General features: G+C 44.2%; 1 protein-coding gene across 1 annotated transcript in view; it reads left to right on the top strand.

The window, feature by feature from the left end:
- Nucleotides 1-22,351, top strand: part of LOC143290348 (leishmanolysin-like peptidase) — a 39,651-nt gene extending 17,300 nt beyond the window's left edge. Inside the window, exons 10-16 of the mRNA XM_076599704.1 lie at nucleotides 1,408-1,518; nucleotides 2,627-2,759; nucleotides 6,053-6,148; nucleotides 7,340-7,409; nucleotides 9,281-9,411; nucleotides 12,899-13,057; nucleotides 16,170-22,351. Of these exons, the coding sequence (XP_076455819.1) occupies nucleotides 1,408-1,518; nucleotides 2,627-2,759; nucleotides 6,053-6,148; nucleotides 7,340-7,409; nucleotides 9,281-9,411; nucleotides 12,899-13,057; nucleotides 16,170-16,418 (949 nt within the window). The 3' untranslated portion in view covers nucleotides 16,419-22,351. The remainder of the gene's footprint in view (nucleotides 1-1,407; nucleotides 1,519-2,626; nucleotides 2,760-6,052; nucleotides 6,149-7,339; nucleotides 7,410-9,280; nucleotides 9,412-12,898; nucleotides 13,058-16,169) is intronic.
- Nucleotides 22,352-23,708: the final 1,357 nt, after the last annotated feature.

Genomic DNA, 23,708 nt, shown 5'->3' with positions numbered 1-23,708 from the left:
AGTGAAGGTTATAGTTGTCCAGAAAACATGTACTTTGCAGTGAAGGTTATAGTTGTCCAGAAAACATGTACTTTGCAGTGAAGGTTATAGTTGTCAAGGAAACATGTACTTTGCAGTGGAGGTTATAGTTGTCAAGAAAACATGTACTTTGCAGTGGAAGTTATAGTTGTCAAGAAAACATGTACTTTGCAGTGAAGGTTATCAAAATCCCCAAAATACAATATCAGATATCATCAAAAACCAGTGAACCATTACACAGTAGAATCTACTTCAGGAAGTATACAAAAACACATACAGTCACTTCACGGAAGTTATATCAATCATTAGTTGCAAGGCATTTTTATATATTTTGTATACCGCCTGTCTCAACACACTACACACACACGCACACGCGCACACATACACACGCGCACACGCACACACATACACACACACACACACACACACACACACACACACACACACACACACACACACACACACACACACACACACACACACACACACATTTTTGTTCTTGTTTGGCTATGATGGAGGACACAGGTTAAATGTCAGCCATGTTTTGTTGGTCTGTCTCTTGCTCCGTTTTCTTTTTTCCTTTTTTTTTCTTTCTTGTTTCGACAAATTTCTCTGTGAAACTGAGGTGGCTTTCCCCGTGGAGACTGTGTTACTGTTATTGCTATGCGTCTTTGGTGTTTGTGTGTGTGTGTGTGTTTGTGTGTGTATTCTGCATGTTTGAATGTATATGTATGAAAGTATGTTGGTGTAAATCTTTTTGTGTGTGTTTATATCTCTGTGTGTTTCCATGTTACAGTGTGAATGTTTGTTTAAATGTGTGTGTGCGTATGCACGCACATTTATGTGTGTGTATATGTATATGTTTGTGTGTGTGTGTGTGTGTTTGGATGTGTGTATACTAGAAGAATATGTCCTGTAGCAAGATGTCTTAATAAAAAAAAAAAAGCATGTATGTGTAATTGTGCGGATATCGGTCTATGTGTGACGGGCGCAATAGCCGAGTGGTTAAAGTGTTGGACTGTCAATCTGAGGGTCCCGGGTTCGAATCACGGTGACGGCACCTGGTGGGTAAAGGGTGGAGATTTTTACGATCTCCCAGGTCAACATATGTGCAGACCTGCTAGTGCCTGAACCCCCTTCGTGTGTATATGCAAGCAGAAGATCAAATACGCACGTTAAAGATCCTGTAATCCATGTCAGCGTTCGGTGGGTTATGGAAACAAGAACATACCCAGCATGCACACCCCCGAAAACAGAGAATGGCTGCCTACATGGCGGGGTAAAAACGGTCATACACGAAAAAGCACAATTTTTGTGCATACGAGTGAACACAGAAGAAGAAGAAGAAGAGGAGGTCTATGTGTGTCTGTCTGTGACGCTGTGTGACAGGTGGTACGAGGCAGACTACTCCATGGCTCAGGACTACGAGTGGGGCAAAGGTCTGGGCTGTGAGTTTGTCACCAAGAGCTGTTACCACTGGATCTCGACCCGCCTGGCCAGGTACTGTGCTTGGTGCTGGTTCCTGTGTTGTTGGAGAATTCTCTCTGCAGACAGTTCAGCTTGTGGTTGTGTCGTTCATGCTAGCAACAGAAAAATATTATGTACATGCGTATGTTTTAAGTATTCAAAGAAATGTCATTGTCACATGTAAGAATGAACATTTTACAAATTTAAAAAATGATTATTGATGTTTGAAAAATAAAAACAAAAATGTAAACAAACTTCCGCTGAAGTAAGTATGTATGTCATTAACCTACCTGTCCCTCCCCCCCCATGCCACCCCCTCTCTAATTGGCTCACTCCCTCTCCCTCTCTCTCCCTCTCTCTCACCCCCCTCTCTCCCTCTCTCTCTCTCCCTCACTCTTCCTCTCTCTCTCTCCCCTCTCTCTCCCTCCCTCTCTCTCTCTCTCGCTCTCCCCCCTCTCTCTCCCTCCCTCTCTTTCCCTCCCTCTCTTTCCCTCCCTCTCTCTCCCCCCTCTCCCTCTCTCTCTTTCTCCCTCTCCCTCACTCTCTCTTCCTCTCTCTCTCTCCCCACTCTCTCTCCCCCTCTCTCTCTCGCTCTCCCTCCTCTCTCTCCCTCCCTCCCTCTCCCTCCCTCCCTCTCTCTCTCTCTCTCTCTCTCTCTTCCTCTCTCTCTCCCCCCCTCTCTCCCTCCCCCCTCTCTCCCTCTCCCTCTCTTTCTCTCCCTCTCTCACTCTCTCTCTCTCCCCCCTCTCTATCTCTCTCCCTCCCCCTCTCTCTCTCCCTCTCTCTCTCTCTCTCTCTCTCATTCTTTCTCTATGATTATCTTCTGTTCTTGTGTGTGGAATATAACATGTGCATGTCTTTATTTGTTTGTTATTTTTCTGATGAAGTGGGTGGGTTTTTTTTTCCTTTCCTTTTTGTCCAGAGGGCTGGTTGTAAAATGAAAAAAAAAAAAAGAAAAGAAAAGAAATAATAATGCTTAGTCCACTACCTTTTAAAAAGAAAATTCTGCTTCATTTTGTTTCTTTTTCTACAGTAGCTGAGTTTCACTGCATGTCGGGTGTGTTTGTGTGCGTGTGTGTGTGTGTGTGCGTGCATGCATGTGTGTGTGTGTGCGTGTGTGTGTGTGTGTGTGTGTGTCCAGGAACGAAAGCATCTACCCGTACTGTCGGCGGGTGAAGAGGGGGGAGCTGTGGACAGACTGTACCCACAACAGACACGCTGTGGCGCTCTGCAACCTGGTGGAGTACGCGGGCCCACTACCTGAGCAGTACCAGGTGAGCCATCGTTAACTTTACCTGTACTGTGTCCTGTCTACCTGTGTAATACCAGGTGAGAGTCGTTAACTGTACCTGTACTGTGTCCTGTCTACCTGTGTAATACCAGGTGAGAGTCGTTAACTGTACCTGTACTGTGTCCTATCTACCTGTGTAATACCAGGTGAGAGTCGTTAACTGTACCTGTACTGTGTCCTATCTACCTGTGTAATACCAGGTGAGCCATCGTTAACTGTACCTGTACTGTGTCCTGTCTACCTGTGTAATACCAGGTGAGAGTCGTTAACTGTACCTGTACTGTGTCCTGTCTACCTGTGTAATACCAGGTGAGAGTCGTTAACTGTACCTGTACTGTGTCCTGTCTACCTGTGTAATACCAGGTGAGCCATCGTTAACTGTACCTGTACTGTGTCCTGTCTACCTGTGTAATACCAGGTGAGAGTCGTTAACTGTACCTGTACTGTGTCCTATCTACCTGTGTAATACCAGGTGAGAGTTGTTAACTGTACCTGTACTGTGTCCTATCTACCTGTGTAATACCAGGTGAGAGTCGTTAACTGTACCTGTACTGTGTCCTGTCTACCTGTGTAATACCAGGTGAGAGTCGTTAACTGTACCTGTACTGTGTCCTATCTACCTGTGTAATACCAGGTGAGAGTCGTTAACTGTACCTGTACTGTGTCCTGTCTACCTGTGTAATACCAGGTGAGAGTCGTTAACTGTACCTGTACTGTGTCCTATCTACCTGTGTAATACCAGGTGAAAGTCGTTAACTGTACCTGTACTGTGTCCTATCTACCTGTGTAATACCAGGTGAGTCGTTAACTGTACCTGTACTGTGTCCTATCTACCTGTGTAATACCAGGTGAGAGTCGTTAACTGTACCTGTACTGTGTCCTGTCTACCTGTGTAATACCAGGTGAGAGTCGTTAACTGTACCTGTACTGTGTCCTATCTACCTGTGTAATACCAGGTGAGAGTCGTTAACTGTACCTGTACTGTGTCCTATCTACCTGTGTAATACCAGGTGAGTTGTTAACTGTACCTGTACTGTGTCCTGTCTACCTGTGTAATACCAGGTGAGAGTCGTTAACTGTACCTGTACTGTGTCCTATCTACCTGTGTAATACCAGGTGAGAGTCGTTAACTGTACCTGTACTGTGTCCTATCTACCTGTGTAATACCAGGTGAGAGTCGTTAACTGTACCTGTACTGTGTCCTATCTACCTGTGTAATACCAGGTGAGAGTCGTTAACTGTACCTGTACTGTGTCCTATCTACCTGTGTAATACCAGGTGAGAGTCGTTAACTGTACCTGTACTGTGTCCTATCTACCTGTGTAATACCAGGTGAGAGTCGTTAACTGTACCTGTACTGTGTCCTATCTACCTGTGTAATACCAGGTGAGAGTCGTTAACTGTACCTGTACTGTGTCCTATCTACCTGTGTAATACCAGGTGAGAGTCGTTAACTGTACCTGTACTGTGTCCTATCTACCTGTGTAATACCAGGTGAGAGTCGTTAACTGTACCTGTACTGTGTCCTATCTACCTGTGTAATACCAGGTGAGAGTCGTTAACTGTACCTGTACTGTGTCCTGTCTACCTGTGTAATACCAGGTGAGAGTCGTTAACTGTACCTGTACTGTGTCCTATCTACCTGTGTAATACCAGGTGAGCCATCGTTAACTGTACCTGTACTGTGTCCTGTCTACCTGTGTAATACCAGGTGAGAGTCGTTAACTGTACCTGTACTGTGTCCTATCTACCTGTGTAATACCAGGTGAGCCATCGTTAACTGTACCTGTACTGTGTCCTATCTACCTGTGTAATACCAGGTGAGCCATCGTTAACTGTACCTGTACTGTGTCCTATCTACCTGTGTAATACCAGGTGAGAGTCGTTAACTGTACCTGTACTGTGTCCTGTCTACCTGTGTAATACCAGGTGAGCCATCGTTAACTGTACCTGTACTGTGTCCTATCTACCTGTGTAATACCAGGTGAGAGTCGTTAACTGTACCTGTACTGTGTCCTGTCTACCTGTGTAATACCAGGTGAGAGTCGTTAACTGTACCTGTACTGTGCCCTATCTACCTGTGTAATACCAGGTGAGAGTCGTTAACTGTACCTGTACTGTGTCCTGTCTACCTGTGTAATACCAGGTGAGAGTCGTTAACTGTACCTGTACTGTGTCCTGTCTACCTGTGTAATACCAGGTGAGAGTCGTTAACTGTACCTGTACTGTGTCCTATCTACCTGTGTAATACCAGGTGAGAGTCGTTAACTGTACCTGTACTGTGTCCTGTCTACCTGTGTAATACCAGGTGAGAGTCGTTAACTTTACCTGTACTGTGTCCTATCTACCTGTGTAATACCAGGTGAGAGTCGTTAACTTACAGCAGTAAATTTTGTTGTAGCATGTCCATGTATGTAGATACTCCTGTGTATTTGGTATGCTTGACGATGTGTGTATGCATATGTATGTGTGAATGTGTGTTTGTGTGTGAACCTACTTGCACATGTATGTGTGAAGGTGTGTGTATTTCTGTGTGTGTGTGTGTGTGTGTGTGTGTGTGAACCTACTTATCCTCTGCAATTAGCCTCATTATGCAACTGTTATTTCACAGTTTGTGTGTGTGTGTGTGGACATGTGTGTGTGTGTGTGTGCATACATGTGGACATGTGTGTGTGTGTGTATGTGTGTTTGTGTGAGTGGACGTGTGTGTGTGTGTGTGTGTATGGACGTGTATGTGTGTGTGTGTGTGTGTACATGTATGTGTGTGTGAGTATGTGTGTGTGTCCATGTTCGTGTGTGTGTGTGTGTCCATGTGTGTGTGTGTGTGTATATATGTGTGTGTGTCCATGTTCGTGTGTGTGTGTGTGTGTGTGTGTGTGTCTCCACGTGTGTGTGTGTCCATGTGTGTGTGTGTGTGTGTACATGTGTGTGTGTGTGTCCATGTGTGTGTGTGTGTGTGTCCATGTGTGTGTGTGTGTAAATGTGTGTGTGTGTGTGTCCATGTATGTGTGTGTGTGTGTCCATGTGTGTGTGTGTGTGTCCATGTGTGTGTGTGTGTGTGTGTGTGTGTCCATGTGTGTGTGTGTGTGTGTCCATGTGTGTGTGTGTGTGTCCATGTGTGTGTGTGTGTGTGTCCATGTGTGTGTGTGTGTAAATGTGTGTGTGTGTGTGTCCGTGTGTGTGTGTGTCCATGTGTGTGTGTGTGTCCATGTGTGTGTGTGTGTGTCCATGTGTGTGTGTGTGTGTGTGTCCATGTGTGTGTGTGTGTGTGTGCAGTATTTCAGTGAGCACCAGCTGCAGGGAGTGAAGCCAGGCCAGGAGAACCGTTACGGGGGATCAGTCATGTTGGCCAACTACTGCCCATACCTGCAGGTCAGTGCAACGCTGCTGTGCGGTCATCATTAACCCTCTCCACTCCAGTTGTCAGTGCAACACTGCTGTGCGGTGATCATTAACTCTTTCCACTCCAGTTGTCAGTGCAACACTGCTGTGCGGTCATCATTAACTCTCTCCACTCCAGTTGTCAGTGCAACACTGCTGTGCGGTCATCATTAACTCTCTCCACTCCAGTTGTCAGTGCAACACTGCTGTGCGGTGATCATTAACTCTTTCCACTCCAGTCGTCAGTGCTGTGCGGTCATCATTAACTCTTTCCACTCCAGTTGTCAGTGCTGTGCGGTGATCATTAACTCTTTCCACTCCAGTTGTCAGTGCAACACTGCTGTGCGGTCATCATTAACTCTCTCCACTCCAGTTGTCAGTGCAACACTGCTGTGCGGTGATCATTAACTCTTTCCACTCCAGTTGTCAGTGCAACACTGCTGTGCGGTCATCATTAACTCTCTCCACTCCAGTTGTCAGTGCAACACTGCTGTGCGGTCATCATTAACTCTTTCCACTCCAGTCGTCAGTGCTGTGCGGTCATCATTAACTCTTTCCACTCCAGTTGTCAGTGCAACACTGCTGTGCGGTCATCATTAACTCTTTCCACTCCAGTTGTCAGTGCAACACTGCTGTGCAGTGATCGTTAACTCTTTCTACTCCAGCTGTTGGTGCAGCACTGCTGTGTGGTCATCATTAACTCTTTCCACTCCAGTTGTCAGTGCAACACTGCTGTGTGGTCATCATTAACTCTTTCCACTCCAGTTGTCAGTGCAACACTGCTGTGCGGTCATCATTAACTCTCTCCACTCCAGTTGTCAGTGCTGTGCGGTCATCATTAACTCTTTCCACTCCAGTTGTCAGTGCAACACTGCTGTGCGGTGATCATTAACTCTTTCCACTCCAGTTGTCAGTGCAACACTGCTGTGCGGTGATCATTAACTCTTTCCACTCCAGTTGTCAGTGCAACACTGCTGTGCGGTGATCATTAACTCTTTCCACTCCAGCTGTCAGTGCTGTGCGTTCATCATTAACTCTCTCCACTCCAGTTGTTAGTATTGTGTGGTCATCATTAACTCTTTCCACTCCAGTTGTCAGTGCAACACTTGTGTGGTGTGTGTGTGTGTTTGTGTGGTGTTTGTGTGTGGTGTGTGTGTGTGTGTGTGTGTGTGTGTGTTTCAGGAGTTCTCCTGGACCAGCCAGAGGAGGACGATCCGTGGCTCCAGTTGTCTGATGAAAGAGAATTCCCTGAGTGAGTTCACACACCTGTCGTTTACCTGTTGAAGTCACAGGTTTTCTTCTGATACCTGCTGGCGACATGTAGTTGTGATGATGATGATGATATGGATACTTAATCGTGCCTATCCTCGGTCTGAGATCAAGCTCTAAGTGTTCGCCACTGTGAACTTGGAAGACCCTGCAAGCGCTTCAAAGACACCTTGAAGACAAACCTCAAAGCCTGTGAGATAGAAATCGCTTCCTGGGAAACTGATGCCCTTGACCGCTCTCGCTGGAGGATGCTGTGCTCTAGTGGCATAAAGACGTTTGAGAACGCTGGCCATTAAGGAGAAGTGTGAGCGAAGGAAGCAGGGCTCAACTTATGGAGACGTTTTCCCTTGCAACACCTGTGGGAAGTGCTGCGCATCCAGAATCTTCTCCCATAGGAGGACACACACCGACAGATAAGTCCGCCTGCCTACTTGTCCATCGGTCCGATGGGAGACTCCACTAGATTACAGGCTGCCTACCTGGGTAGACACGACTGTCAGCTGCCATTGGGCGCTCATCATTTGTTTCCTGTGTCATTTAATCATTTAATTTCTTGGGGGAGTATAACGGGTAGCACTTACGTTTCAGAGATTGTGAGTAATTTCTTGGGGGAGTATAACGGGTAGCACTTACGTTTCAGAGATTGTGAGTAATTTCTTGGGGGAGTATAACGGGTAGCACTTACGTTTCAGAGATTGTGAGTAATTTCTTGGGGGAGTATAACGGGTAGCATTTACGTTTCAGAGATTGTGAGTAATTTGGGAGTATAACAGGTAGCACTTACGTTTCAGAGATTGAGAGTAATTTCTTGGGGGAGTATAACGGGTAGCACTTACATTTCAGAGATTGTGAGTAATTTCTTGGGGGAGTATAACGGGTAGCACTTACGTTTCAGAGATTGAGAGTAATTTCTTGGGGGAGTATAACGGGTAGCACTTACGTTTCAGAGATTGTGAGTAATTTCTTGGGGGAGTATAACAGGTAGCACTTATGTTTCAGAGATTGAGAGTAATTTCTTGGGGGAGTATAACGGGTAGCACTTACGTTTCAGAGATTGTGAGTAATTTCTTGGGGGAGTATAACGGGGAGCACTTACGATTCACAGATTGTGAGTAATTTCTTTGGGGAGTATTATGGGGAGCACTTGCTGTGTTTCAGAGATTGTGAGTAATTTCTTTGGGGAGTATTATGGGGAGCACTTGTGATGTTTCAGAGATTGAGAGTAATTTCTTTGGGGAGTATTACAGGGAGCACTTGTGGTGTTTCAGAGATTGTGAGTAATTTCTTTCGGGAGTATTACAGGGAGCACTTGTGATGTTTCAGAGATTGAGAGTAATTTCTTTGGGGAGTATAACAGGGAGCACTTGTGGTGTTTCAGAGATTGTGAGTAATTTCTTTGGGGAGTATTACGGTGAAATTGTTTTTCAGAGATTGGGAGTAATTTCTTTGGGGAGTATTACAGGGAGCACTCGCTGTGTTTCAGAGATTAAAAGTAATTTCTTTGGGGAGTATTTCGGGAAGCAATTGTGGTGTTTCAGAGAATGAGAGTAATTTTTTGGGGGGAGTATTACGGGGAGCAATTGTGATATTTCAGAGATTGAGAGTAATTTCTTTGAGGAGTATTATGGTGAAATTGTGTGTTTCAGAGATTGGGGGTAATTTATTTGGGGAGTATTACGGTGAAATTATATGTTTCAGAGATTGGGGGTAATTTCTTTGGGGAGTATTACGATGAAATTGTGTGTTTCAGAGATGGGGGGTAATTTCTTTGGGGAGTATTATGGTGAAATTGTGTGTTTCAGAGATTAGGGGTAATTTCTTTGGGGAGTATTACGGTGAAATTGTGTGTTTCAGAGATTGATGGTAATTTCTTTGGGGAGTATTACGGGGAGCACTCGCGCTGTTTCAAGCATGATGGCCAGTGGTTGCTGTACAAGTGTGGCCGTGTCAACACCCCTCAACACAGCGGCAGTGGCTGTTACAAGGTACTGTGTCTGTGTGTCGGTGGACCTTCTGTGTGTTCAGGTGAGTGTAGGTGTGTTGAAGTGTGTGTAGGTGTGTGTAGGATGGTGTGTTAAACACAGCGGCAGTGGCTGTTACAAGGTACTGTGTCTGTGTGTCGGTGGACCTTCTGTGTGTTCAGGTGAGTGTAGGTGTGTTGAAGTGTGTGTAGGTGTGTGTAGGATGGTGTGTTAAACACAGCGGCAGTGGCTGTAACAAGGTACTGTGTCTGTGTGCCTGTGTGCCTTCTGTGTGTTCAGGTGAGTGTAGGTGTGTTGAAGTGTGTGTAGGTGTGTGTAGGATGGTGTGTTAAACACAGTGGCTATGGATATTACAAGGTACTGTGTCTGTGTGTCGGTGGACCTTCTGTGTGTTCAGGTGAGTGTAGGTGTGTTGAAGTGTGTGTAGGTGTGTGTAGGATGGTGTGTTAAACACAGCGGCAGTGGCTGTTACAAGGTACTGTGTCTGTGTGCCTGTGTGCCTGTGGACCTGTGTGTTCAGGTGAGTGTAGGTGTGTTGAAGTGTGTGTAGGATGGTGTGTTAAACACAGCGGCAGTGGCTGTAACAAGGTACTGTGTCTGTGTGCCTGTGTGCCTGTGGACCTGTGTGTTCAGGTGAGTGTAGGTGTGTTGAAGTGTGTGTAGGTGTGTTGGATGGTGCGTTTAACACAGAAGCTGTCAGTGTTACAGTGTACTGTGTCCATACACGTTCACATTATGTGTGTTTAGGTGTGTGTAGGATGGTGTGTTTAACACAGTGGCTATGGATATTACAAGGGACTGTGTCTGTGTGTCAGTGGATGTTGTGTGTGTTCAGGTGTGTGTTAGTGTGTTGAAGTGTGTGTAGGTGTGTTCAGGTTTGTGTAGGACGGTGTGTTTAACACAGTGGCTATGGATATTACAAGGTACTGTGTCTGTGTGTCGGTGGACCTTCTGTGTGTTCAGGTGAGTGTAGGTGTGTTGAAGTGTGTGTAGGTGTGTTCAGGTTTGTGTACGATGGTGTGTTTAACACAGTGGCTATGGATATTACAAGGGACTGTGTCTGTGTGTCAGTGGATGTAGTGTGTGTTCAGGTGTGTGTTAGTGTGTTGAAGTGTGTGTAGGTGTGTTCAGGTTTGTGTAGGACGGTGTGTTTAACACAGTGGCTATGGATATTACAAGGGACTGTGTCTGTGTGTCAGTGGATGTTGTGTGTGTTCAGGTGTGTGTTAGTGTGTTGAAGTGTGTGTAGGTGTGTTCAGGTTTGTGTAGGACGGTGTGTTTAACACAGTGGCTATGGATATTACAAGGGACTGTGTCTGTGTGTCAGTGGATGTAGTGTGTGTTCAGGTGTGTGTTAGTGTGTTGAAGTGTGTGTAGGTGTGTTCAGGTTTGTGTTAAACGGTGTGTTTAACACAGTGGCTATGGATATTACAAGGTACTGTGTCTGTGTGTCAGTGGATGTTGTGTGTGTTCAGGTGTGTGTTAGTGTGTTGAAGTGTGTGTAGGTGTGTTCAGGTTTGTGTTAAACGGTGTGTTTAACACAGTGGCTATGGATATTACAAGGGACTGTGTCTGTGTGTCAGTGGATGTAGTGTGTGTTCAGGTGTGTGTTAGTGTGTTGAAGTGTGTGTAGGTGTGTTCAGGTTTGTGTAGGACGGTGTGTTTAACACAGTGGCTATGGATATTACAAGGGACTGTGTCTGTGTGTCAGTGGATGTAGTGTGTGTTCAGGTGTGTGTTAGTGTGTTGAAGTGTGTGTAGGTGTGTTCAGGTTTGTGTTAAACGGTGTGTTTAACACAGTGGCTATGGATATTACAAGGTACTGTGTCTGTGTGTCAGTGGATGTAGTGTGTGTTCAGGTGTGTGTTAGTGTGTTGAAGTGTGTGTAGGTGTGTTCAGGTTTGTGTTAAACGGTGTGTTTAACACAGTGGCTATGGATATTACAAGGGACTGTGTCTGTGTGTCAGTGGATGTAGTGTGTGTTCAGGTGTGTGTTAGTGTGTTGAAGTGTGTGTAGGTGTGTTCAGGTTTGTGTTAAACGGTGTGTTTAACACAGTGGCTATGGATATTACAAGGTACTGTGTCTGTGTGTCAGTGGATGTAGTGTGTGTTCAGGTGTGTGTTAGTGTGTTGAAGTGTGTGTAGGTGTGTTCAGGTTTGTGTTAAACGGTGTGTTTAACACAGTGGCTATGGATATTACAAGGGACTGTGTCTGTGTGTCAGTGGATGTAGTGTGTGTTCAGGTGTGTGTTAGTGTGTTGAAGTGTGTGTAGGTGTGTTCAGGTTTGTGTTGGACGGTGTGTTTAACACAGTGGCTATGGATATTACAAGGGACTGTGTCTGTGTGTCAGTGGATGTTGTGCGTGTTCAGGTGTGTGTTAGTGTGTTGAAGTGTGTGTAGGTGTGTTCAGGTTTGTGTTGGACGGTGTGTTTAACACTGTGGCTATGGATATTACAAGGGACTGTGTCTGTGTGTCAGTGGATGTTGTGCGTGTTCAGGTGTGTGTTAGTGTGTTGAAGTGTGTGTAGGTGTGTTCAGGTTTGTGTTGGACAGTGTGTTTAACACAGTGGCTATGGATATTACAAGGGACTGTGTCTGTGTGTCAGTGGATGTTGTGTGTGTTCAGGTGTGTGTTAGTGTGTTGAAGTGTGTGTAGGTGTGTTCAGGTTTGTGTAGGACAGTGTGTTTAACACAGTGGCTATGGATATTACAAGGGACTGTGTCTGTGTGTCAGTGGATGTAGTGTGTGTTCAGGTGTGTGTTAGTGTGTTGAAGTGTGTGTAGGTGTGTTCAGGTTTGTGTAGGACAGTGTGTTTAACACAGTGGCTATGGATATTACAAGGGACTGTGTCTGTGTGTCAGTGGATGTTGTGTGTGTTCAGGTGTGTGTTAGTGTGTTGAAGTGTGTGTAGGTGTGTTCAGGTTTGTGTTGGACGGTGTGTTTAACACAGTGGTAATGACTGTTACAAGGTTCTTTGTCTGTGGGCAGTGTGTGTGTGTGTGTGTGTGTGCTGTTTTTGATTGATGTGTGTGTGTCAGTACATTTTGTGTGTGTGTGTGTGTGTGTGCTGTTTCTGATTGATGGGTATGTATGTGTTTTTATCCTAAGGTTACTTATGCATGTTTTTTTTTTATCCATGTGTGTGTGTGCGTGTGTGTGTGGTTGATCCATAGGTATGTATGTACCATGTATGCATATATGTGTGAATTCTCTGTTTTATATTGATGGGTATGTGTCTTTGATCCAATGGTTATTTATACATGGTTTTGATCCATGTGTATGTATGTGTGTGTGTTTATCCATGTGTATGTGTGTGTGTGTTTATCCATGTGTGTGTGTGTGTTTATCCATGTATATGTATGTGTGTGTGTTTATCCATGTGTATGTGTGTGTGTGTGTGTATCCATGTGTATGTGTGTGTGTGTGTGTGTGTATCCATGTGTATGTGTGTGTGTGTGTGTATCCATGTGTGTGTGTGTGTGGACCAGGTGCGGTGCGACAAGAGCACGGGGCTGTGGGTGGAGGTGGGTAACCAGAGTTACCCGTGTTACCACGAGGGTTACGTGCACCGCCTCTCCTTCCTCTTCAACTCCGGATACCTGCACACCGGCGCCATCGTCTGCCCTGCGTGCTCTGACGTCTGCTCTGTGAGTTTGTCAGGGATGGAGGAGGCGTGGGGGTGGAGGGAGAGTTGGGGGGAGGAGGGGGGGGGGGGTACCTGCACACCGGCGCCATCGTCTGCCCTGCGTGCTCTGACGTCTGCTCCGTGAGTTTGTCAGGGATGGAGGAGGCGTGGGGGTGGAGGGAGAGTTGGGGGGAGGAGGGGGGGGGGGGTACCTGCACACCGGCGCCATCGTCTGCCCTGCGTGCTCTGACGTCTGCTCCGTGAGTTTGTCAGGGATGGAGGAGGCGTGGGGGTGGAGGGAGAGTTGGGGGGAGGAGGGGGGGGTGGGGTACCTGCACACCGGCGCCATCGTCTGCCCCGCATGCTCTGACGTCTGCTCCGTGAGTTTGTCAGGGATGGAGGAGGGGTGGGGGTGGAGGGAGAGTTGGGGGGTTGGGAGGGGGGGGGGGTACCTGCACACTGGTGCCATGGTTAATGCATTAAAAAAGAGAAAAAAAAAAAACTTGACCAGTACTATTCAACGCAGAGTTTAATGCATTAGAAAAGAGAAAAAAAACCCAACTTGACCAGTATTATTTAACGCAGAGTTTAATGCATTAGAAAAGAGAAAATAATACAACTTGACCAGTACTATTCAACACAGAGTTTAATGCATTAAAAAAGAGAAAAAAACAACTTGACCAGTACTATTCAATGCAGAGTTTAATGCATTAAAAAAGAGAAAAAAACAACTTGACCAGTACTACTCAACGCAGAGTTTAATGCATTAACTCTGTCCGGACGAAGGAATGCATGAGCATTCCTACATAAAATGTATTCGGTTTCAGACGACGGAATGGAATAGCATTTTCAAGAAATAAAAATCCATCACTCGCTGTACACGTGATTTTGTGATTAGCCAAGCAGAGTGCACTATTCTGGGTCACTCCACAGTCGAATGGTATGATTGGTCAGCCTGCCATGTGTGGCCCGTCTCACACACACGCTGACAAAGTCACTGACCGGTTGTTCGCTTGCCAGCCTGTTAGCAAAGCGGGCTCTTCTCAGAATGTTGTGAAGCGAACAAGGCAGTGACGGCAACGTTTTAGGGTTGCTGAAGTACTTGAAATGCTACAAAACTGAAGGGTCGGACATTGAAGAGGTGGATGATGACGAAGAAGAAAGCGAATTTAATGCAGAAAGTGAGCATGGGTATGGTGATTCAGGGTGAAAAATTGGCAGTATTTTCTACACATGGCAAAACTAAAAATAAGATGAGAAATTTGATTTTTTTTTATATGTAATAGCTCAACACGTAATAAACCAGTTCTGAAAGTTTCATTTCCTTACTCTCCATTTTGTATCTTTTGTAATTTTTTTTCCAAACCCTTACAAATGTGGGGAAAAGCAAGGGAGAAAACTTGTCGTCCCGAGTGAGTTATAAAAAAAGAGAAAAAAACAACTTGACCAGTACTATTCAACGCAGAGTTTAATGCATTAAAAAAGACAAGAAAAAGAAAAAAAAACCAGAAGTGAGTAAAATTCAACATAAATTCCAGGATGTCTTATCAGTTTGGCTTTTGGAGTGGAAAATATTTAGTCTGGAAAAAAAAGTTTTTTTGTTTTTTTTTCAATTTGTAAAAGAAAAAAAAAAGGGGGGGGGGGGGTGCTTTTTCTCAGCCTATAAAAGTCTTTTTAAAAAATTACCCATATTTGAAAAAGTGATTAATTTTGGCTCTCTTTTAAGAAATAATGAAGAAAAAAATGTTAATGTCAAAGCAGACTTTCTCTCTCTCTCTCTCTCTCTCTCTCTCTCTCTCTCTCTGTGAACTTCACACAGAGAAACCTGTTGTGACAAAATGTAATACAACACAGCACAACACAGCATGACACAGTATGGTACAACACAGCGCAATACAACACAGCGCAATACAACACAGCGCAATACAACACAGCACAATACAACACAGCACAATACAACACAGCACAATACAACACAGCGCAATACAACACAGCACAATACAACACAGCACAATACAACACAGCACAATACAACACAGCGCTATACAACACAGCGCAATACAACACAGCACAATACAACACAGCACAATACAACACAGTGCAATACAACACAGCGCAATACAACACAGTGCAATACAACACAGCGCAATACAACACAGTGCAATACAACACAGTGCAATACAACACAGCACAATACAACACAGCACAATACAACACAGCACAATACAACACAGTGCAATACAACACAGTGCAATACAACACAGCACAATACAACACAGCACAATACAACACAGCACAATACAACACAGCACAATACAACACAGTGCAATACAACACAGCGCAATACAACACAGCACAATACAACACAGCGCAATACAACACAGTGCAATACAACACAGCACAATACGACACAGTGCAATACGACACAGCGCAATACGACACAGCACAATACAACACAGTGCAATACAACACAGTGCAATACAACACAGCATGACACAGTATGGTACAACACAGCGCAATACAACACAGTGCAATACAACACAGCACAATACAACACAGTGCAATACAACACAGCGCAATACAACACAGCGCAATACAACACAGCGCAATACAACACAGCGCAATACAACACAGCACAATACAACACAGCACAATACAACACAGCACAATACAACACAGCACAATACAACACAGCATGACACAGTATGGTACAACACAGCACAATACAACACAGCGCAATACAACACAGCACAATACAACACAGCACAATACAACACAGTGCAATACAACACAGCACAATACAACACAGCACAATACAACACAGTGCAATACAACACAGCACAATACAACACAGTGCAATACAACACAGCACAATACAACACAGAGCAATACAACACAGCACAATACGACACAGCACAATACAACACAGTACAGTACAACACAGCACAATACAACACAGCACAATACAACACAGTGCAATACAACACAGCACAATACGACACAGCACAGTACAACACAATACAGCAGAGCACAACACACTACAGCACAACACAGTACAACACACTACAGCACAGCACAACACACTACAACACAGCACAGCTGTTGACATGACGGAGGTGTGTTGGTGTGGACAGGAGTTCAACGTGACGTGCCCCCCTGACCGCACACCCCAGCCGTCCTCGCAGCAAGACCTGCCCATCCCTTGCCGGGCCTCGTCCCTGCCACGCCCTCTGGTGGCCATCGTCTTCGTCCTCACTCTCACGCTGTCCTCCCTCGCTGTGACGTTGGCAAAGGGGGTGTGGGGGTCGGGGTGTGTTGTGGTGTCACTAGGGGCGGACGTGTTGGGGTGTGGGTGGGAAACGTTGAGTGATGCCGTTTCTTGACGAACGGTGTTGGATTAGGATGTTTGACAGTGACGTGGCGGTTTTGGTTGGTGTTTTGTTTGTGTGGGTGGAGGTGGGGGGTTGTTTGTGGTTGTGGTGAGGCTTATGCACGGTGTGTGTGCATGCATATCTGTGTGTGCCTGTGTTTGTGTGTGCATGTGTTTATGTGTGTAATGTGAGTGTTTGAATGTGTGGTTGTGTGTGTGTGTGCATTGTGTGTGTGTGTGTGTTCCTGCAGTTTGTGTGTAAGTGTTGTATATGTGATTTGAATATGTACACCATGTGCGCATATGTGTGTATGTGTGTTTGAGTATGTGCATGTGTGTGAATTTTGATGTGTAGTTAGTTGAGTTTTGTATATGTTAACAGGTGTGTCCTCCTTTGTGACTATCACTGTATCTGTGTGTGGCAATTAATGAGTGAATATGCATGAGTAGTTGCTTAACAAATCAAAATCAAAATCACTGTGTGTTCGTGATTTGATAATGATGAGTGTAATGCATTGTTTTGATGATGAACGTCCAAGGAAGGGCAGAGCTTCAAGTTCAAAGAGGCAGACAGGGATGCTGTCCTGCTATCCATGAATTGGGTCAACAAGTTTTTATATACTTATAGGACATTTAAAAAAACAACCAAAAAAACACAGATACCCAACAGATTCATGACAGGTAAAAGGTTTTTATATTTTTCTGTTCTCCTTCCCTTTCTGGTGCAAAGTTATTACCTTTTATGTTATCCATACCTTTCCTGTAAAAAGTTATTATATTTTTCTGTTCTCCTTCCTTTTCCGGTAAAAAAAGATATTACATTATTATGTTTTCTTCCCTTAGGATTTACAAAAATAATTACCTTCCCCTTAACTTTCCGTACACCCCCTTGCTCCTCTCCTATCTGTTATGTATTTATTTCTAAATGACGACAGTCGTCTGTGAAACTAGTTAAGTACTCAACTGATTTCTAAATGACACCAGTTGTGTGTGAAACTAAGTACTCAACTGATTTCTAAATGACACCAGTTGTGTGTGAAACTAAGTACTCAACTGATTTCTAAATGACACCAGTTGTGTGTGAAACTAAGTACTCAACTGATTTCTAAATGACACCAGTTGTGTGTGAAACTAAGTACTCAACTGATTTCTAAATGACGACAGTCGTCTGTGAAACTAAGTACTCACCTCATTCCACCCCACAGCTACACGTCTGCTAAAGCTCCCCTGGACCAGCACTACATGAGACCACTGCAGTAAAAAGTAGGGTTGTTCACTAAAACGGCAAAAATCAATGGAGAACTGTTGATTTAGTCGGTCGAACAAAGCTTCTGAAATCTGTAAATGACCCAGTTTAGAACTCCCAGCTGTACCAAGCAAGAATAAATGAAATTAGAATAGTGTGTTGGTACGAGAATACTGGTACCAGGTCCAGAGGGGAAATAATCATGGTACGAGTTAACCTGTACCTGGTGTAGAAGGAGTTAATTAGATGTTGACAATCATCGGTGTGTGTGACCGGACATTGAACAGAACTGCTTTTTTGTTGTGGTCAGTTCATACTGTTTTTGCAGCAAGACGTTTTCCTTGATGCTTCCAGCAATGCACTGTTAGTTCCACGATTTGTATAACCCTTGTTTCTTGACCTTAAGATTGTGTAACCTTGGTAACTGTTGTCTGTCTGGAGTGAAGTTAACTTTGTTAAAAGTGTTTTGCTGTTCTTATCTATCCATGGCAACGATCACAGGGTCTACCGTTGATTGTGTGGCTGGTGCACTGCAATACGTGGTATGATGACAAAACGAAACATGATATGCTGAGTGTACCAAAAGTACATATGGACCAAGTTTATAAAAACTGTTGGTTGTTAAACGAGACTCAGTTTTGGTTAGAGGTGTCCAAAGTTTCAGACCATAGGTTCGTCTTCAGGTAGTGTGTTGATTGGAAATAACTGGGCAAGACCAGAGATAAGTTAGGAGTTGGAAATGATAGTGGGGGCAGCTTTATTTTAGGTCTTGCCTTTACTTCCACTGTTATTTCCCCTTAACACAGTCCCTGACGACAGACCTGTGGTCGGAAACATTGGATGCTGCTTATCGAAAGTGAGTCTTGTTTTTTGTTTTTTCAATCGACGAATTTAGTGGAGTTTACTGACCAGTCGGCTGTGCCCTTTCGGTCAAGTGGCTTCGTTGGGGGGCGTTTTTGTATAAAGGTTTATTTTTCTTGTGGGGTGGTAGGTGTTGTTTGGTGGGGATTGATATTTGGGATTTGGTTTTCTTTCAGAATTGTGGTCGTTGTTTGGGGGTCGTTTGTTTTGAAGGGTTTGTGGTGATTTGGTCTGTTGGGTGGTTTGTTGTTCAACATGGCTTGTGTCTGGTTCTGTGGGGTGGGTGTGTTGTGTTTGGTTGTTGTGTGGGGTTTTTCAAGTCTTGTATTACAACCACCAGTTTTTATCAACTTTCTCCAACGGCAATATTATGGTTTATATTTTGTGTGGCTTCTTGGGGTTGAAATGACTGACCGGGCTACTCTGTTACAAGGCAACGGTTGTTTTTCAGTGTTGTGTGAACAGTTCTTGTGTTCGCTGCTCTGATTTGGTGCAATATTTTCGAGGCAACAGAGCTTTTGTATCATTGTTTGACAAGTTGGTTTGGATTGTTGTGCTTTTTTGTTGTTGTTGTTTTTTTGTTTTTCAGCCCGATCATCTTGTCTTCAATCATTGGTCATCTTCTGTTTCTTTCATGGTCATCACTTCTTTAGAATACTTTTTTTATTTTTTTTTTTTTATCATCTTCTGTTTCTTTCATGGTCATCACTTCTTTGAGAATACTTTTTTTCTCCTTCTCAATATAACAACAGAATACTTCATACTTTTATCAGTATAACCACAGAATGTGTAATGGATTTTATTAATGCATGTTTAACTTCAGAATGTTTCATATATTTTATCAATATAGCTAAAGAATACTTATATACTTATTATCAATGTAACTTCTGTGGTCATTATTACCACGTTCCAGTTTATCATTGCAGAAGTATGTGTTATTGTGTTAACCCTGCCAACTGGTGAGGTGTTTGTTGGGCAGTGAAGGCTGTTGTCACACTGGTAAAAGTGAGCTTACACTTTTTACAGGTCAGGATGTCAGCCACAGTACCCTGTTTGGGATTTCTTCCTCTTAGGATGGCATTGCTTATTGTTCAATAAATTCGACGGGCACAATAGCCGAGTGGTTAAAGCGCTGGACTTTAAATCTGAGGGTCCTGGGTTCGAATCTCGGTGCACCGGGTGGGTAAAGGGTGGAGATTTTTACGATCTCCCAGGTCAACATATGTGCAGACCTGCTAGTGCCTGAACCCCCTTTGTGTGTATGCGCAAGCAGAAGATCAAATACGCACGTTAAAGATCCTGTAATCCATGTCAGCATTCGGTGGGTTATGGAAACAAGAATATACCCAGCATGCACACCCCCAAAAACGGAGTATGGCTGCCTACATGGCGGGGTAAAAACAGTCATACACATAAAAGCCCACTTGTGTGCATACGAGTGAACGCAGAAGAAGAAGATCAATGAATTCCCCAGTGGGATGCCGCGGGTCCTTCAGTACAAACAGCATCCATGCCCTTTGGAAATTCTGTGCTAGAAATTTCCTCTTTTCTGTCCCTCTCTTTACTTCTGCCTTTTTTCTATCTTCACTGTTGTCTCCTTTTTCTGCCTTCCCAGTCCATTCCCCTTTCTCTTTTTCAAGCAAGCCTTGACACTTTTTGACTCACTTGTGTAAACAAAGTGAGTCTGTTTTAACCCGGTGTTCGGTTGTCTGTGTGTGTGTCTGTGTGTCCATGGTAAACTTTAACATTGACATTTTCTCTGCAAATACTTTGTCAGCTGACACCAAATTAGGCATAAAAATAGGAAAAATTCAGTTCTTTCCAGTCATCTTGTTTAAAACAATATTGCACCTCTGGGATGGGCACAAAAAAAAGAAAAGAAAAAAAAAAGAAGCCTAATTATATGCAAACTGCATTTACTGTTATATTTATATTTTTTGTATTCTCTAAACTTGGCACTTTGATCTGATATTCTGACACAACAACAAGAGCAGTCATTATTATCATTTTTTGTTCAAACAGGAACTTTTTTGCTAAGCATGGAAGTTTTATTTATTTTGCAAACGTTTTGGTGCAGATAGTAAAAAAGGGAAATTACTCTGTAATTAATGCTAGGGGACTTAATTCGCTTTAAACTGATCTTTCTCATCTTAAACATTACATTTTGAAATTATACTCAGTACATAAAAAGCTTGGATTTTTTTTTTTAAGTGTATCACAAGTGAGTCTTGAAGGCCTTGCCTGTCTTGTTTCTTTTGGCTTTGATGAGTTTTTCTCCCCCTTTTTTTGACTTTTTGTATAAATCTGGGGATGATAATCAAGTGGAAGGGCTGACGTCCTCAGCAGGGCCAAGCCTAATTTGCCGTGAGGAGCTAAACGGTGAGGATAATGTCTCATGAACTGTGTGTTGTGGGTTTGTCTTGGTGGTGTTGTTTTTTTTGTTGTTTTCTATGTGTGTGTGTGTGTGTGTAGATGTGATAGTTTTCTGTTGATGTGGTTGAGCATTTGTATTTGTATTTCTCTTTTTATCACAACAAATTTCTCTGTGTGAAATTCGGGCTGCTCTCCCCAGGGAGAGTGTGTCACTACACTACAGCGCTACCCATTTGTATTTTTTCCTGAATGCATTTTTAATTTTTTTATATGTTTTTCCTATCAAAGTGGATTTTTCTACAGGAACAACCCTTATGTTGCTGTGGATTCTTTTACATGCACTAAGTGCATGCTGCACACAGGACCACGGTTTATCGTCTCATCCGAATGACTAGCATCCAGACCAGCAGTCAAAGTCTAGTGGAGGAGGAGAAAATATCAGCGGCTGAGCCATGATAATAATAATAATAATGATGATGGTATTTATACAGCGCTGAATCTTGTGCAGAGACAAATGAAAGCGCTTTCGCACCAGTCATTCACACGCATGCACAACTCTGAAACTGGAGAAAGTGAAGACAAGGAAGAGGCAGGGAAGGGAGGCACACTCAGATTCTGTCTCTTCCTAGGTGGACACGTTACCTCTAGGCCATCACTCCACAATGGCGGTTGGCTGGACGAAAAGCACCAATAAACAAACAAGGAACTAGGTACATTGTGAATGCAGAAGAATGTATGTATGTGACTAGGATTGATCAATGTGGTCTTGGACGGACAATAAAATCTGAGCCAGTGTAAACACCCAGTAATGATCCGCACAGGGTTTAGTTTGTCACCTGGGGAAAGACTGGATGTTAATTGAGCTAGTCACCCCTGTCAGTTGTTCAAAAGAACCTTCGTTTTTTTTTGTGGGTTTTTTTTGTCCTCTCTGCACCTGTCAGTTCATGTAATGTTTGGACATCATATCACTTTTTTTTTTCTCTTTCCCAAAATGTACTTCCATAATCATTTATTAGAGTTTTTTCCCCTCTATTGCAATGTGGGCAGTTGTATATTTATAGAAAAAAAAATGATTGTTGGTTTTACATAGGTCAACATATCGGACTGTTAAGGACTTTGATATAGAACTGTTGTGGAGCTGTGTGGTTCATGTTGTGCATGCATGTTGGATAGCCACAGTTCAGTGCATGTTGGATAGCCACAGTTCAGTGCATGTTGGAGAGCCACAGTTCAGCCACAGTTCAGTGCATGTTGGATAGCCACAGTTCAGTGCATGTTGGAGAGCCACAGTTCAGTGCATGTTGGAGAGCCACAGTTCAGCCACAGTTCAGTGCATGTTGGATAGCCACAGTTCAGTGCATGTTGGAGAGCCACAGTTCACTGCATGTTGGATAGCCACAGTTCAGTGCATGTTGGATAGCCACAGTTCAGTGCATGTTGGAGAGCCACAGTTCAGTGCATGTTGGATAGCCACAGTTCACTGCATGTTGGATAGCCACAGTTCAGTGCATGTTGGATAGCCACAGTTCACTGCATGTTGGAGAGCCACAGTTCAGTGCATGTTGGATAGCCACAGTTCACTGCATGTTGGATAGCCACAGTTCACTGCATGTTGGAGAGCCACAGTTCACTGCATGTTGGAGAGCCACAGTTCACTGCATGTTGGATAGCCACAGTTCAGTGCATGTTGGATAGCCACAGTTCACTGCATGTTGGAGAGCCACAGTTCAGTGCATGTTGGATAGCCACAGTTCAGTGCATGTTGGATAGCCACAGTTCAGTGCATGTTGGAGAGCCACAGTTCACTGCATGTTGGATAGCCACAGTTCACTGCATGTTGGAGAGCCACAGTTCACTGCATGTTGGAGAGCCACAGTTCAGTGCATGTTGGATAGCCACAGTTCAGTGCATGTTGGATAGCCACAGTTCAGTGCATGTTGGAGAGCCACAGTTCACTGCATGTTGGATAGCCACAGTTCACTGCATGTTGGAGAGCCACAGTTCAGTGCATGTTGGATAGCCACAGTTCAGTGCATGTTGGATAGCCACAGTTCAGTGCATGTTGGAGAGCCACAGTTCAGTGCATGTTGGAGAGCCACAGTTCACTGCATGTTGGATAGCCACAGTTCAGTGCATGTTGGAGAGCCACAGTTCACTGCATGTTGGGGATTGGTTTTGCTGCATGCCTTGTTTGATGTTAGAGATCTGTGTGTGTATCCCGGGAATTTGGAAGGGGGGCGGGGGTGGGAAGACACTCACTGTCTGTGGCTTCAGAGTCTCCACTTGTCATGCATGTAGGTTTGTGGACGAAAGCTCATCGTTGTGGGACAAAAGCTCATCGTTGTGGGACAAAAGCTCGCTGACAGTGTGTGGGAAAGTGGTGAGGGTGGACATGTGTGTGTGCATGTGCGTGCGTGTTAACTCAATCAGCCCTGCGCCCAAGAATTGCTGTGGTGTCAGAATTTGTCTCAATAAAACTTTGATGTTTCTACATGATGCACAAACCGCAAAGAAAGGGAACCAGCTTCCACACTATTTCTGGATGTGTCCACACGGAATTTGGAAGAAAAACAGCCAGTTTTCTGTTTGCACATCAGTGTAGCACGGGGGCCTACCAAGGATGTAAACCCCCGGTGTTGAAGGGGTTAATGCCAGTTTAGTTTTTGTGACTTTTCCGTGCACGTGATTGTTGTTTGTTGTAGTGCTAATTGACTCTAACACTTCCATGACTTGGACATTGTCAGTGAGCTTTTGTTAGGTTCCACTGCAGTGTGTTTTTGTTCAAACAGCAGTTTTGTCATCTTGATCATGTGAGACGTGGAA

This window comes from Babylonia areolata, chromosome 15, assembly GCF_041734735.1.
Source record: "Babylonia areolata isolate BAREFJ2019XMU chromosome 15, ASM4173473v1, whole genome shotgun sequence".
NCBI classification, from domain to species: Eukaryota; Metazoa; Mollusca; class Gastropoda; order Neogastropoda; family Buccinidae; genus Babylonia; species Babylonia areolata.
Note: the sequence above shows the minus strand (reverse complement) of the source record. Positions and strands in the feature narration are given on the sequence as shown.